This window comes from Rhinatrema bivittatum, chromosome 7, assembly GCF_901001135.1.
Source record: "Rhinatrema bivittatum chromosome 7, aRhiBiv1.1, whole genome shotgun sequence".
Classification (NCBI taxonomy): Eukaryota; Metazoa; Chordata; class Amphibia; order Gymnophiona; family Rhinatrematidae; genus Rhinatrema; species Rhinatrema bivittatum.
In genome coordinates, this window is record NC_042621.1 from 110,802,720 (window position 1) to 110,820,076 (window position 17,357).

Here is a 17,357-nt window from a genome sequence, read left to right on the forward strand (position 1 = left end):
TCCGCGCATAAAAGTGAGTGAGCGAACGGGCCTCCCTATTCAGTGAAAGTATGACTCTGGAATGTATTTTTAATAGTTTGAAAAACTCTGAGCTGCAGAAACATGGCAAATATTTTCATGGGTGATAATTCACCCCGCATGTCACTTGCCAATCTTTCTGCCGCTGTTATCTTTTGGTGAACACGCAGGATATACCACGGCATCAGGAACAGCTGGACACAATCAGAAATCTCCATCATAAATCACACCAGAGCTGCCCAGACACAAGCACACCACACCAATGCAAGGAATGGAATAAAATGGTGCCCAAGTCGGCGGGGACATTTAACTCGTGTCCTGACCGTGGTAGTAAAAAACCCACATTAAAAAATCCGCACTAGCATTAGCGTGGCTCCCTGCATTGCCTACGATTAAGTAATTGGCTATTCGAACAAGCCTACCCATAATCGGCCAGGCCTCAAACAGTACACCAAGCCACTTATACTGACTCTTAACGCAGTCATCTGTCGATACAATCATCTATTGAGATCCTCAAGATTTGATGCCAATTCCGCTTCACGTTCTCTCGATAAGTTACTTGATGTTAATCTTTTTTATCGCTAAACTTATTTCAACTTAAGTTATTCTCAACTTCATACTAGCCCTATGTTAAAATAAGTCTACATTTCCGATTTGTTCCGAGTTCCTCACCCCTGTTATATGTAACTTTGCTCCACATGTCTAGCTGGTTGTTTCCCCTTGTTTGATGTAAACCGGTACGATAAGACTTGTCTTGAATATCGGTATAGTAAAAACTAGCAAATAAATAAATAAATAAATAAATAAATAAATTGCCTCCTTTGCATGTCATTGGCATGCATTCATGCAGAAAAAAACATGGGTCAGGAAGCACTTTCACACGCGCTTTTTTCCCTCGCACTAAACCCTTATTATATCCCCGCAAGGGCCTTGTGTGGGAAACACGCATACAAACATGCATACATCTGCGCACAAACCCGCAGCTTCAGCGCACCTTATTACCTCGGCCCCTATGTATGTGTGAAATACTGCTATTTAAAAATCAAATAGTTACATTTTGTGCACAAAAGGGCAAATGGTGGTCACTATTGCAACTAACGTACACTGTGTGCCCTTTTATCTTGAGAAGTGGACTTTGCACATTCATCAGCCTCTCTGTCTGGTGTGTGTGTGTGGGGGGTTACATTGCTTCTTATTGCTCGGATAGGGAGAAGGATGAAAACATGAGAGAAGGAACAGAGGAAAGAAAAGCTTGAATGTAAGCACGCACACAGATTTCCAATATTGTTCCAGAGGAAAATCAAAGTCAAGGGAAAAAAAGACAACTTTTCAACTGCGACTTGAAAACTGAGAGAGAATGAGTCACAGGAAAGAAGGCAGATAGGATATCTCCGACTTTAGGGTTCCACCAACATCTCTGGATTTCCCTCCACAGAACGCACACAAATATGGCCAATTTTTTAAAAATTGGGAGGTTATGATGCTTTTGTTATTCTAATGAGTGGGATTCTCTGCCAGAATTGTTATTCATTTTAACATTTATTTTATTGCATTTTATTGCTTGATTTGTTCATATTTATTTGTATGATGTTACGTAATTAATTATAATGTTGATGGTGATGTTATGCTCATCATTTTGCTATGCCTGGATATTTTCTTATTTACTGTTGCCTTTTTAAATATTGTAATTTTCTATTTTAAATATGGTAATTTGTACCCACCCTGAGCCCCTGGAAAAAGAGTTTTATAAATCTGAGAATAAATAAACAACAAAACACATGCATAAGCAAATAAATAAATAAATTGTAGGGAATCCTCTGTAGAGTATTTCTTTGAAATGTAGCTCACTTGTACTTGTTTGCCACATGGGAATCAACTCACCGTTTGGCACGCTGACCGAGCGCTCCACAATGTCACTGGCATTATCATGTACGGAAATGGTGACCTCATACGTGGCTACCAGTTCCCTGTTCAAGGTGTTCTTCACCATCACTGCTCCTACAAAACCAGAGAGCACACCTCTGACACTGGTGTAGGGAATTTGTGTTACCTTCTCCATACTTTTACAAGCTCCTATAGGGCTGGATTCAAGCACTCAGCTGTGTGAATGATACGCTACACCTTTACAAACATATTCCAGGAGATACCTACAATGAGCAGTAAAATATTACTACTAGAAACAATAACACGACTGAGCCACTTTCCTAAACAGGTTTTGCAAGACTACGAATATATTGAGATATGCTGGCTAACAGCATGAAGTTTGTATGGAAATATTCAAAAACAATACAAGTTCTGATTATTTTTCCATATAAACCAGACCATTTAAACATTACAGACTCTCAAGAAGAGGACTTTTCCACCACAGAAAATAAATGTATAACAATTTTATGCAATGTTTGGGCTGTGCTTTCTGGACAGCACTGCATGGAGTGAAAACTGCCCCCCCCCTCCCCATCAAAGTATGGTCAAAATGGGTCGTCCCAGGGACTGATATAGGTGGGGGAGGGGAGGGAAGAGAAAATGTGCATAACAGAGAAGGTGCAAGGTCCTAAGAATCTAGAGATTTAATTCACATAATCCTGGGGGCGGGGGTGTCATTTGTCAGGCTTTGTACCAGTTTTGAAAGTGAAAGTCCATACATGCTTTCACTTGACAAATATCCCATGAAAAACACATTCATGCCTGCTAAGGTCGCTCAGGTCACTTTACCGAGGAAAACAGGTGAGAAAATTTGCAAGTATCAGATCAATTTTAAAAGCATTGCTCGTGCACAAATGCCATATAGACCTGTGTATGGGCTATGCGCGCTCGTTTTAAAATTACAGTCCATGCATGTGAGTGCAAACCCTTTCAACTCCTGCTAGGAATGCTTCTTGTCACTGCGGGTAAACGTCTGCACAGTGAGGCTCTACATGAGGTCAGGAGTCCCCCCCCCAAGACTTTCCAAAAGTCCCTGGTGGTCTAGTGGGTGTCCTGGAGTGATCTCCTGCACTCTGGCCGTCGGCTGCCGGTATTCAAAATGGCGCCGATAGCCTTTGCCCTTACTATGTCACAGAGGCTACCGGTGCCATTGGTCGGCCCCTGTGACATGGTAGGAGCACACGATGGCACCGGCCGTCCATTGCTCCTACCATGTGAGAGGGGCCGACCAATGGCACCAGTAGTCCCTGTGACATAGTGAGGGCAAAGACTATCGGTGCCATTTTGAATACCGGCAGCCGACAGCCCGAGTGCAGGAGATTGCTCCAGGACCCCCGCTGGACCACCAGGGCTTTTGGTAAGTCATGGGGGAGTCAGAAGGGTGGGGGGTTGTAGTTAATTAAATTTAAAGGGTTGGGATTGGGGGTTTTTTGGGAAACAAATACGTAACTAATGAACGGATCGGGGTCCCCCGAGAATGGATTCAACGGATTTGGCTCCCCACAAATAAGAATACCGAATGGGATGAATCCGTCCCTGCTGCACATCCCTATTAACCCCTGTACTTTTAAGGAAAAGGCTGCACTGGAGCTGTATAGCTTTGCAATGCCTCTATGCACAGAGCTGTGTAAAAGCCTCAGGGCCAAAGCATCAGAGGCTGCAGAAACCCCGATAAGGGCTTGAGGTATTTTGTCCCACCTGTTTCTGAACGGAGCCTTAACATTTTCCTCAAACTGGAATTCTCACTGTAGACAGGAGCCAGAAAGAATTTTGTTTTGCTTTGATGCCAGGAGCCCTGTCTGACTCTATTGCCCTTGAGTTGATTTCGTTCTGCAGTAAACGCTGCTTTGATTCCAACACCATGGTCATCGGTCCCTTGGCTCCCTCACACCCACCAAGTTGCAAATCACGTGGGTGCTTTTAATGTTATTGTAAAGCACGTGTACAAAGGGTGGACAGGAAAAGGTAAGGTACATTTGAAAATGGAACACACACGTGCTCTTATCCTCCCCTCCATCCCTAACGTCCCTGCAGGGATTCCTCTTCTTTTTTATTTGGCTAAAACTTCATGTCTTATGCAAGCCCGCGCACATTTTTAGCTGAGCAGAGAAGGGCAATTTTCAGCCAGGCCAATTTACCCAGGCGGACAGCTTTGAAAATTGCTCACCCTGGGCTTGTACAGACATAACAAAGGGGGTAATTTTGCAACATCGCGGACAAGTTACCTGAAAACTAAGTTACAGCAATCTTCAAAGCTGGCCTGCATGCTTACATCCCCTTTAATAGCTATCCCACCAAATAGGCCCCTACAACTTTCACCCACTCAAACATCCACACACATTTTCCTATGAAAATGGAAGCACATGGCTCTTAAAAAAAATCCCAAAAGGGTGTAAATGCAAATCCCCTCCCCAACTCCACCCACAGGAAGACCTCGGCTCCGTCAAGATAAAATTCAGTGGGAGCAGGTCATATACACGTATGTTTACCCACGTATCAGGCGGGCAATTTTCAGGAAGCCCATTTGTTTTAACCATGGAAATGCATTTGAAAATTACCCTCAGGGAGGGGGTCATTTTATAACTACTTTTCATCCACAGACTTTAGCCTGAATTTTCAAAGTGGATTTATGTGACTAAATCTCCCCTCTGAAAAATCTGAGGCTTCATTGAGTTATGCACATGGACATATGTGCACAAAGTTATACCCTGCTACCCAGCAGATGTAACTTTGCGAATGAAAACTTTCCCTGTTCCAACACCCCTAGGAATCTCTGCAGGTAAAAGTTTACCTGTACTTTTAGATGCAGAACCCTTGAGTTGATTTTCAAAGTATGGTCTATGAGCCTGAAAGATAGTTTTATGTGTGTAAAGCGCTTTGAAAATTAACCTCTAAACTTACTACATACTGGGAATTCAGATTATAGCACAAAAGCTGAAACCTAAGAGTGACACAAAGCTGACACAAAGAGTGAGCTCAGTAGATTAACAGCTGTACACAAAGAGTGAGCTCAGTAGATTAACAGCTGTACACAGGGAGGCAAGTCTGTTCACTTCTAAATAAACTCTTTCTTTTTAATAGACCTTTAATGATCTTTAGAATTTTATAGAATTTGATCCATGTAATATTTTCATTTTGGGTGCACTTTTTTTCAATGTCCAAGGCAATGAAAATATAGAGAAATGGAAAAGCAATTCAAGAAAGACAGTTTCTATGCATCAAACATTTAAGAAATCAGAAGAGGATGCAAAAGATGTGTGTATCTCCTCCTTCTGCCAGGTTTCACAATTCCTTTTTCCTCCAGTCTGCTGTTCCAGTTTACGGTATGTACACAGCAGGAAAGCAGGTCCTCTACCTTCCACCCTGCTGCAGGACAGAGCTGAGGGACTCACATTCAGTCTGCAAAGGCTACACAATGACCACAAATGGTGAATGTCTCACCCCTTAAGGCCTCACCAGCATGACCAGTGGGGGCCATGCCAGCAATGATGGACATGGTTAGGCTTGATGAAGATGGCGATGATGGCTATGAAGATAGACAACAGATGAGGTAGACAGAAGACAGTTTTACAGAGAAATACAAGTCAAACCTTCAGGACTGAAAGCCGTAAAGGAAAGAAAAGAATTAGTTAGTAGCATGAAACTGTCAAAAATTAACAGAGAAACTGAGAGTTGAACTGTAAGAGATCAAGAGACAGACTCGGGGAGAGTGAGAGAAATGGCATAAGAAAATGTGAGCGCAAAGAAAGAAAAGGAGGTTGAAAAGAATTACACATAAAAGTCTGGCAATAAAGAAAGAGGAAGGTGAAAATATGTTAAAAGAAATCTGGGTAAAGAAGAAGAAGATAGGAGAACAGGATTTAGAAGGGAGAAACAGAAACAAAAAGGAAAGGAATGAGAAAGACCGAAAGAAAGAAATGATGTCTAAGTGTAAAATGGCAGCGTGGAAAAGGAAAAGAGAAAGAAGGAGGAAAGGGCAGAGTTGTGATGACAGACAGAGAGAGGAGAAATTTATTTCAGTCATACCTGTTGTGAAATTAACTGAGAAAGCTCCCTGTTGACCAGAAACAATGGCATTGGTGTCATCCTTGGCCACAATTTCAATGATGTAATATTCCAAGCGGGCATTAAGATCCCTGTCTAAGGCGGTGACCTCAGCGATGACCGTGCCCACCGCTGCTGACTCAAGCACACTCACTGTTTGGATTGGGTTAATGAACTCTGGAGGACAATCATTGACATCGTCCAGGAGGATGCTGATGGTAGCACTGCTGGAGAGGGGGATGGTACCCCGGTCTGTTGCCACCACAATTAATTTATACGTATCTCTTTCTTCCCTGTCCACGGTGACATTGGCAACTTGTAGGACCCCAGAAATTGGGTCAATGAGGAATCTGTCCTGGGCTCCGCTCTGAATTCTGTAGATCAGCTGTTGGTTTAGGCCACTGTCTGCATCTGTGGCTCTTACCTGCACAACAGAGAAACCTGGAGGAAACCAAACTCCAACATCAGTGTAATAATCAATCAAACATTGTTTAACTTTTCTTCCCTTCCTTTCACAGCTATGAAAATGTATTCTCATGAAGGACTGAGCGGTCGGCCATATAATAACCATACAGTCGTGCATCTGAAGGGTGATTTTGCCTTCTGCTGACCTCAACATAAACAGACACCAGTAAAGTTGGCATAATGGGAAAAAAGAATGTCCTTTTTTCACTTTTCAATATTTTTTTTTTACCTTTTATGTATTATTTTTGATATACTGTGAATTTGGAGACATTAGTTCTTTGCTCTGCCACACTATAATGGCTGACATTTCAGCAGCATGGGCCATTCCTGATGCTTCAATATGCATATATTTATTGTTGTGTCATGGAGGAAGATACATAGAAGAAAGTTTCAAAAGTGATCTAATTGCCAACAATGATTTGCATCACAAGTTAACTGCATTTCAAATCTCAAGCATCAAACTAAAAATAACAAATGTATTACTCTTTAATTTTCATTGTGGTACAGCACTATACAAAATGAAGCAATAGATTTGACCCGACTAGGGCTAGTTTCTGACAAACTGTAGTTAACCCACTGTTACTTCAGTTTGATGATATTTGGTGCTGTACTATTTTAGTAATAAATGCCAGAGGCATATCCCCCAGTCTCCCTCAATTTCACTGTTGCAGGAGAGGGTGCATAATTAGCACATCGCCAGAGAATGAACAAATCATATTAACACAGAGGTCCTTATTCAGAAGCTGGCTGGCTAGCAAAATTAGCCAGATAAACTTATCTAGCTAACTTTACTGGGATATTCAGTGGCGTGCCCAGATACGTCAAAGTTAGCTGGATAAGTTTATCTGGACAACTTTAGGATCGCTATTCATTAGTCCTAAAATTATTTGACTATGTTAGTGGGCTAACGCTGAAAATGGCATTTCTCTGGCTAATTTAGTCAGCTCTGCCCCGAATGCCACCATCCTACTCCCATGCTAGCTGGATAACCTTTTAGCTAGATGACTTTTTAGCTTCATAAACAGTTATCCAGCTGTCTCAGGGCTGGTCAGCCTGGAGGGATATTCAAATCCTGCCAGCTGCTGGATAAGTCTGAACTTAGCCGGACTAAAGGCACTGAATATGGACCTTGTATTCAATGACGGCAAATAAAGACTAAAATGGCCCATCTAGACTGACCACTTGATTGATCGCCACAGAACACACATGCCAGCAAGCTAGCCACCATGAAAGCAATTCAGTTTCTGCCAGCATTGTGCTGCAAACAGATGCTCCTCCCCTGCAGTGCTGGCAGCAATACAGTGTGGTAGGCTGCGTGGCTTTCCCTCTCATCCACCAGCAGGAAAGACAGCCAATCAGCATATCTGGGGGAGGAGCTTTAACGTAAGGGAGCAGCAATTCAAATATTGAGACTCTGGGCACACAGTCTGTATTGCTGCTCACATGTAGTGAACATCAGGATTTCAATGGTGCTGCTGCTGCTGATTCATCTAGAGCAAAGAGGTATGTACACTACTTTTGCTGCCTATTTTTTTTTAACTATTGTATTTTAACTATTTAAATTATTTTAATGATTATTTTATATATTTACAAATATATTTTTATGCATTCTGTTTTTTAAGTTTTTTTCAATGTTTTTCTCCCCCCTGATCTCTGTCTCCCCTTAACTTCTCCAGAAAGCACAACCAGGTGTCTCATGGGACCCTTCAGTGGTCCAAGGGCTGGGGGAGTGGAGGTGCCTGGTTCCATAAGCACCCACAGTACAATTGGTTGGTGGGTGGGTGGTGAGGGTGAGTTATACAGTAATGATAGCTATCTTCCCTTGTTCTCTGCATCTAAGCACACAACCTCTGTGGCATCCCCTGCATCACAGCACAAAGCACAGGAGCCTGAGTCCTAGGGATGGCTCCTTTATGCACGGTATTTAATGTATTTATTTAAAAAGGATAGGAGAATCTGTCATTAAAACCAATGTGGACTACGGAATTGGAATCTTTTACTGGAACATCCCATGACAGCAGAATGTAATATCACAAATGAATTTAAATTATGGAAATTAATCTTATCAAAGATCGGAAGTGGACCATGGGAAAAAAAAACCCCCACACTTCATCAAAATGGATTAAAGAAGAGGAGGATTCCATTGGTATTCAGGAAAATAGTGAAATAAGAATTGCACACTGAAAAAAGAACTGAAAAAAAGATTAGATGAGAAGAAGATCCCACTAAATGAAGACAATCAAGATAGGAGAAAGAAGAAAGGGAGGAGGAACATGTGAAAAAAAATATTCCTTATTAGATAGGGAAAACGTAAGCGAGGAATCCCACATTTCAAACACTGAGTTCATCACTAATAATCAGGGACCCAATTTTATTGGGTATTCCCAAAAAAACCTACAAGGGGGCATAAATAACTAGCTGCCCTGCGAAAAGCTGGCTTGTACGTGGGAGCCTCTCTCCCTCCTTCCCCTGATTCCCAGACCTCACTTGCCCGGACATCTGATTCCCAGATCTCTCTCTCTCTCTCTTCCTTCCCACCCCTCTCCGTCTTTGATCCCCAGATTCCCCATTCCCCACGGTGAGGACCCCACCTCCCTTCCCAGGCCGGCAGGAGGAGACACTGTGTATTTGAGTATACCTGCTCTGCCAGCCGGTTCTAGTCTCCCAGTTTGAAATGTGGCGCTGGCAGGCCTTGCGAGACTCTGGGACACTGTGTGGCCCAAATTACATGACCGAAGCTAATTGATGCAAGTTTGGGCACAGCTTTCTTGCTATCCAGGGGAGGGAAGGAGAGAAAGGTTGCTCTTGTGGAAGGGAGATGTGGAGTAGAGGGCAGCAGAAAAAACACTTATGAAAAATGCCTCATCCCCGAATAAATTACCAGAAAGGACTCATAATAACATTGGGTCCCTGCAAATAATAGAGGGGAATTTTTTTAATTAGACTGGAAAAGAATCGCGGAGGAGGAACATTTTATGGAAGTTAAGAGGCAGTGGAAAGGAATAGGATCCTTGTGCGTCCACAGTTTCTTTGAGTTCTATATTTAATCAATAAAACAGAAGGAGGCATATCTCTAATGTTAGTACCTAATAAGAGCATTTAAATAAATAAATAAATAAATAAATAAATAAAATTGGCATACAAGTTAGCCTTATAACTGGATCTCTGGCAGTAACATTAACAAATTATGCATGATAAAATTGGGCATGGGCATCAGATAATGCATGTTATATGCAGGTGATAAGGCTAATGGAGTAGCACAGAGGTAACTGGAGCCTGAAGCTTCCTTCTGACATCTGAGACAATTTTAGAGAAAAGATTTGCATCAGAATTCCAATAATGTTGAACACCTTCAAAGATCTGTTTTTTAGCCTTCTTTTATTCCTTGTGCTGCTCTTTTGTTTCTATCATTTCCTTAATTTGCCTATACCTATCTTACTCCTTTTCCCCTTTCTTCAAGTATCAGTCTGACCTGGTGGACTGTTTTCCCGTAGACGGACATTTATGACTGCTGGGCTGAAGATTGGCTTGTTATCATTGTCATCCAGTATGGTGATGGTCAAACGAGCTGTACTGTTTAACTTGCCAATGTCCTCAGCCACCAGAGTGAGCTCCAGGATGGGGAGAGAGAAGGCTTCCCTGTCAATAACTCCACCTGGCTTTACCGAAACAACACCTGTAGAGATAAACAATCAGTCAAGGTAGGAATACAATTATTACATCTAACCTAGAAAGTTAGATTGGAATCAGTTTTAGGCTTCTTTCTTATGCTGGCCAGCAAGAAATGTCCAAGCTATGCTCTTCTCGGTAAAGTTAAGGCAGTTGCTATGGAAGGATGAAGGGAGTTTTAGAAGTTCACTTTATAGTAGTTGTTAAAACATTCCTTAGTAAGAGCAATCAGACATTTTATTACAAGTCATTTCCATAGGCAAAGCAGTTTTTCAAAGGCATTTCTCTGGGTAAAACTTTGCTTTCCCTATGGAAATGACTTGTTATAAAATTACCCGCACAATATAAGACCTGGATCCACATTTGGGAAAGATGTTACCAGGCCTGGGGCTTTTCATGTACGTGCATACTTTTTCATTTCAAAACCTTAGAGGTCCATATTCGATAGGCGGGCTGGACCAGGTAACCATACTTAGAGGGCTGGGGGTGGGAGATCAAAGGCCGACAGGGCCTCATCTCTAATTTGGAGAGGGGTAGAAGCGAAACAAGTCATTTTACACAGCTCTACTTAAGCAGATATTTTTGAAGATATCCAGTTAAGTAGCTAGTTATCCGGCCACACGAGGCTGGATAACCTTAGGCCTCCTTTGAAGCAGACGTAAAGTTATCCGGCTAATCTAGCCGGTTATAGTTTAAAATCGGCTAGATTAGCCTCCTCCGTGCAACACCCCCCAATGCCTCTTTTTTGTCCAGCTAGATTTTTAGCCATATAATTAATTATCCGACTAAAATCTAGCCGTATAAGGGGTTGAAAGCTGAAATCTTGCTATTTAGATGTATAACTTAACTCTCTCTCTCACACACACGCACGCACATACACAGCTTGTCCTCTTATACCTCTCACAGTCACTCCCCTGAGCCAATCCCCTCTGATTTTCCCCACTCACATCAGATCCCCTGTCACTCAAGCTGGTTCCCACACTTACTTACATTCATTCCCTTGGCCCTACTCACCCCCACCTCAGTACTCCTCTGTTCCCCCCAACTCCTCCAGATTCACAATACTCTCACCCTTCCCTCGAGTCACAATTCTCTCTCTCTCTCTCACTCCATCTTACCTGTGCTGTTATTGATGTTAAACAAGTCTGCTTGATTACCTAGGAGACTATATAGCACCACTGCATTTTGGCCTTGGTCACCGTCTATAGCTAGAATGGGCATGTTCAAGAGCGTGATAATAGTTCCTAAAGCAAAAAGCAAAAAGTCAGAACCCGATGAATGGATTTATGTGCAACCAGAGCCCCACTCAACCCTCTCTTTCCCTTTGACACACCAAGGTGACTGACATTAAAAATGGATGAGGCAAACATGATGAGGCCCCATGATATATGTGAAAGTGATGGCTGAGGCTGTTGCAGCCCTGGCAGACTGAATCAAGAAGCCCTTTTGAAGTCTCAAAGTCCTGCTAAAAAAAACAGAGACAGTGGTCAGTCTCACTGTACAGGGTGGCTCGCACAGTCGAAAATGTGGGCTTACCTGGAAGGTTATCACTAGAGACATATGTATATTTTTGCACAAAAGTGATAAGTGAAAAAAATTGAACTGTTGGCCCCTTGCAAATTATTCGCACAAGTACTCCTTTTTTTTTTTGGCCCACACTGGTAGAAGATTTTAAATGGCAAGAAGCAAAAGCTGGTGACGCTTGTATTTGTTTTCATTTGTTTTCTTCTAACATAAACCCCCTCCTTTGTTTGCGCTACAGGATGAATGTCTAAGAAAATCTTGACTGACTGGCCACATCCCCCGCATCTGATGATACATTTATCACACGGATGCAGAGAACTCAACATGAGTTAAATGGGAGGGTGGTAATAATAAATAAACACAAGCAAAACACACAGCAGTAAATTTTCAAAGGCTTAGGCAACTTTTATGTCTGCCATATCCAGATAAGTGGATTTTCAGTCACCTGAAAGTATGCGTAATACTTTCCTAAAACATGCATTTTTGGTCAGATAGGAAAAAGTTAATTCTTAGCGGGGGGAGGGGGGTGAGGGAGCTTCAAAGGCAAGTTTAAAAACTTTGCACCTATGTTTAATTTTCAAAAAGGTATGCGTATGGTAGGCATAATTCACTGTATCATTTTATAATGTGAAGAATACACGTGGATCCTTTGATATATTTAACAGCTCAATATTCAAACACAACGTACATGGATGCCTTAGACTAGAAAACTGGCTTGCTTTGAAAGGGCTCGGCATGCAAGTACTTTTGCTGTTAAGTAATCTCTTCAAAATGTCCCCTATATAGACTAGAAATATGGCTGCGACTCGCTCATTATATTTTTGAATGACTGAAAAAATGACTGAAAAAACATTTTACCTGATATTTGACTGTTTACGAGAATATTTTTTCCCTTTAAATCATGATGAAAATGTTCATGAAAAACTCAAAATATTAAACAGTTATACAATTATTTGCAAGATATGGACTTATGCCTATCTGCACTTATCAGGAACAACTCAACATGTATAAAATTGTGATTATCATTGTCCCTTGGAGATCAGATTCCTCTGAAGCTTGCATAGTTTCCCCCTACATCTCGAATGGTCCAGTTTATCAAGGGCTTAATACAGCAGTTATAGACTGGACATTTTTATGATTATGGGAACAAAAATTGCCCTTGGAGTAGGACCAGAAGATCAAGGCAAAGGAACACAGTCACCCCCATTTCATTCTTTATTCATATCATTGACTTTTCCTTCTATGATCCATCCTGTAGATCTATGAAGTGCTAATATTAAAATATTCCTTGGCTCTTTACCAATTACATTGAAAGATATTAATTCATATAGCTACCTTGCTTTGGTGGTTAAAAAAACCCATCAATTTAAAAATTACAGTACAACGACAGGCAAGGAAAAGTCAACTTTCACACTTTATCAGTGACTAGTTGAATACAGTATGGGCTTAATCCTTGCCAATAATTTAGGGACATTAAGCATGTTTGAATGTTTTATGGCTGCTCTTCTACTCTTGGACACATTTTATATGAATACAAGTAACTAATTGCCTCATATGTGGCAAAGCGTACTCTATAATATAGTACTCTACAAATTAATTAATGTGGTAATATCCTATGACATGCACTATACCATCATAGGTTTTGATGGCAAGTACAGTTATTTTCATCTAAGCCATGACAGGATAAATAATTCTCAGATCTCAGTGTACATTCCTTTGATCATAACAATATTAGAGAATAGATAACTATTTTAATTATACCCTGAATGAAATGAGAGAATGCATTATTTTTGGTCAGATAGGAAAGTTGTCGTTTTTTCCTAGAAAGTCATTATATAAGCCTTAACCAGATTCTTCTTCCTTTCTCTGATATTCTCCTTCGTCCTCTTATCCTTCCTCATGAGCTCTAATGATACCAACTGCGTAAAAAACCTCAGAGGTACATGAGTCTTGGGAATCCATGGTCAGCTGCACAAAACGTTCGGTGGAAAGCCATGGAGTGAGCCACTGCCGAGTCCTGCAGCCCAGCCCATAAGAACCAGCTCAAACTGCATGGACAGATTATTTATCAGGGTAAAAGCAATGGGAGTGTTCTGTCCCATGTGAACAGAAGGCCTACCTGCTGGTGAATTCTCCATAACCTCCGCCTGATAATTGCCCTGAGTGAACAGAGGACGATTATCGTTTTCATCTGCTATGGAAATAATTAGAAGATCAAAGTCCTGAATGGAAAGAGAAGAAACCAAAAAGGGAAAAACTGAGCAAATCTCTCATTCCCCAGACTGATTCATATCAATCTGTCAAACATGCAGCTACTTTACCCAAAGGAAAATTTTAAGAAGCAAACGGGAAGGGCTGTCACAAAACAGCTTAACTAGGATTCTGCTGTGGTGTCTCCTAACACAGCAGTGATACAACCCCAGCATATTACAGCTGACGATCTAAGAAGTGGGAACACAAGTGCACAGGTATCATCTTTAAGACAAATTGCGGCATGAAAGTGGAGATGTGCAAACAGTTCATAGTCAAACTTGAAGCATGTGGATTTCAACCAGGTTTGAGATTCATGGAATTTTCAGATTTCACTCAGATCCACTGGGGATCTCCATCAAATTTCCCCTGGCAGAGACAGGTGAAACTCAAAGGAAATCCCCAAAATATGAAGTGTATCTGTGTCAGGTTTCCTAAAAATCCAGAAGGGGATCTGACAAAATCTGCTTCTGATTGCTCAAAAATCCAAAATGGATTTTAGGATTCTCTATGGATTTTTCACATTTTCAATCTGTAGCTGCTGCCCCAACTTTTCCTCAATGACAGGAGCTCATGTGGAAGGTCTTGACCCACTGCAGCTCCTATGCTCTCAGGTTCTTCCTGCACAGGGGGAAAAGGACAAATCCTTTATGGCCTTTGGGATTTTTGGAGGTCCTCTGCAACAGTCCAGTAGGAAAAATACACATCACTACTGCAATTCTTGTTCAAAGTAAAATTCTTTACTGGAAAAATCTGATTGCAGGTGAAAAATAAGAGCAGGTGTCTATGTGTTCCAGGAAATCACAGTCTTATTCAATAATACAGTTACACATCCTAGCAGTAAGGATAGAAACCCTCCCCTTGTAGTACCTGCAAATCTGGATGCAGCTCTCTGGAATCCAGTAAATTAGAATGAGATGTTCCTCTTTAGACAAAGACAGATGAGTCTCTGACTGGTGCTTTCCTCAGACAGAAACTCTTCCCTGTAAGGCAAACTTCCCTCTGATTCCTCACAAAAGTACATTATCTTACCCCAAACCTCTGAAAAAAACTCTCTCAGACAGCACAGGAGTATTAGCTTACCTGCCCTCTTCCCAAAGACCTCTTGTGTCGATCCTCAGGATATCATGGAGCGTCCCAAGTCCTAAATTATGGTCCCTATGTCACTAAATTGGTATTTTAAACTTTTCCTTATTTCTCACTTAACCTTTTCCATTGGATTTTCATATGTGGAGAGGGCTATGAAGAACAGTATAGAATTTGTTTGCCTCCGATGATACCAACTGAATGACCTCTAGGGGGCATCTGCCATCTGTATCTAAGCCTGAGTCTTGAATTAGGAGGGGAGATTTTTAAGATTCTAGAGCTGGAGTCAAGAGGGACAGGACTCGTCCTGGGTTATGGGGAAATCCCTCAAAGGCTAGCTTGTTCTGACAGTTCAGCAGGATCTCCTTTTTTACAATGGTTGCTTAGGAACCAGGGGGATTACTCTTAGGCACTAAGGCCTAGTGACCTATCCTGAGCCCTAGTTGGATTATAGTCACAGCCAGCTGACAGTAAGAAGGACCCTGTAAAGAAGCATACATGAAAAGCCCTCAGAACTGTTTAAAGGTCTGGTCTCAGCTGTCTGGTCCTGGTCCACCTTAAAACAGAGCATTATGGTTGCCAAGTGGCTCCCAGAGTAGGATATAATGTAGGCTCAGAGGGGAGCAGAAGAGAGGCCCTGGAACCTGAAAGGAATACAGTAACCATGCATAGGGAGGGGAGACAGCCCTGGAAAATTAAGAGTGTTAAATATTTGTGGTTATGAAAGGCTTTGTGAAATGTTAAAGATTTGAAGCACTGTAAATAAAAAGCACTGATAAAAGCCTTAATCGCTCATGTGTTATGCCATATATGGTGTCAGCTTGGGGATTTTCTGTGCTAAACAAGGTACAGCCAGAGATCCATGCCTCAAGAGCAAAAAAGAGAGGAAGTTTGTTTGGAAACCTGTTTGCTCTAAACGTTGTATAGAGCAGAGATTGGGTTACAAAAGTGTCAGAGCTATATAGCAGCAGAGCAGTGCTCAAGCCTCCAGGGGAGGAAGAGAGAAAGAAAGAAGAGGAACATTTTTTTCCCGTTGTTTAGGAACTTATTTTACATAAGACAGCACAGAGCCTAACTTGTATAAGGGAAGCATACAGAGAGGGAAAATGGAATTTTTCCCAGGCCTAGCTGAAGAGGTAGTCTAAAGTTAAATGGTTACAGGAGCAGTTTAATAGTTTAAAAAGTAACAGGTCAAGGAGAATAGCTCCACCTGAGAGAGGGGAAAAAGTGATAGTTGGATAAGCAGGGTTTTGTTTCTTTTTACAAAAGAAAAAAAAGGAAAAGTATGTGTGTGTTTAAACAGGGCATGGGCATTAAAAGAAAGATGTTGCTGCCATATTGTTTCTCTGAAAGATGAGAGAAAGTCTCTGCCAGAAGCCATGAAGGATATGGAAACTTAGTGCCAAAACTTCATGAAGAGGCAAAGGTAGCAGCAGCAGCAACTGGAATAGACTTTTAAGGCCTAGCAGCAAGCCTTCTAGCAGCAGAGACAAAGGCTGAGTGAGACGATAAGAGAAGGGCAACATCAGTATCAATTACTGATGCAGAGCCAGAAAGTGCTGTAGTATGCCTTGCTGAGAGGTGTTGTGCCTGTTGACTACAGATGGCTGCACCCTCTATTGCTCACCTTTCATCTCCCTGACTCAGTTCCTCCCTGAAACAGTTGCCTCAATTCGCAAACTAAATCCAGCAGCACACCCCCTCGACCTCATCCCTATAAAACTACTCAAGCTAATCCCAAACGTCATTGCAAGACCAATAGCAGACATAGTCAATACCTCACTAGAACAAGGCAAGTTCCCTGACTCCCTCAAATGTGCCAGCATCAAACCCATCCTCAAAAAACCACAACTTAACAAAGATGACCCTACAAACTACAGACCCATCTCCAACCTTCCCTTCATCATTAAGATTCTTGAAAAAAATAGTCAGCCAGCAACTCTCAACACTCCTGGAAAACAACAACATACTATCCCCCTCAACACTTCAACACTGAAATGCTCCTCTCCCTCACCGACCACACCCTCAGAGGCCTGAATCAGAGCCAAACCTACCTCCTCATCCTATTTGACATCTCTGCGGCTTTCGATACAGTCAACCACAAAACTCTACTAAACAGTATGAATGTCATCGGCCTGGGCAACACCACACTCAACTGGTTCAAATCCTACCTAATTAACCACTCATACAAAGTCAGACTCAACGCCAGAGAATCCAAACAAATCCCCTCACACACAGAGTACCTCAAGGCTCATCCCTCTCCTTCACACTCTTTAATATATACATGCTCCCCCTATGCACACTCCTCTCAAGCCTTAACCTAACCTTCTTCCTATATGCAGATGACATTCAGATTCTACTCCCCATACAAGAAATCA

At 41.8% G+C, this 17,357-nt stretch overlaps 1 protein-coding gene across 2 annotated transcripts in view; it reads right to left on the reverse strand.

The window, feature by feature from the left end:
* The window catches only part of CDH23 (cadherin related 23), a 1,814,588-nt gene that overhangs the window by 132,464 nt on the left and 1,664,767 nt on the right, over nucleotides 1-17,357 (reverse strand). For both annotated transcript variants that reach the window (XM_029608940.1, XM_029608939.1), the window contains 5 exons: nucleotides 13,763-13,865; nucleotides 11,238-11,363; nucleotides 9,923-10,126; nucleotides 5,968-6,426; nucleotides 1,900-2,016 (listed from right to left, as the gene is read on the reverse strand). In XM_029608940.1, the coding sequence (XP_029464800.1) occupies nucleotides 1,900-2,016; nucleotides 5,968-6,426; nucleotides 9,923-10,126; nucleotides 11,238-11,363; nucleotides 13,763-13,865 (1,009 nt within the window). The remainder of the gene's footprint in view (nucleotides 1-1,899; nucleotides 2,017-5,967; nucleotides 6,427-9,922; nucleotides 10,127-11,237; nucleotides 11,364-13,762; nucleotides 13,866-17,357) is intronic.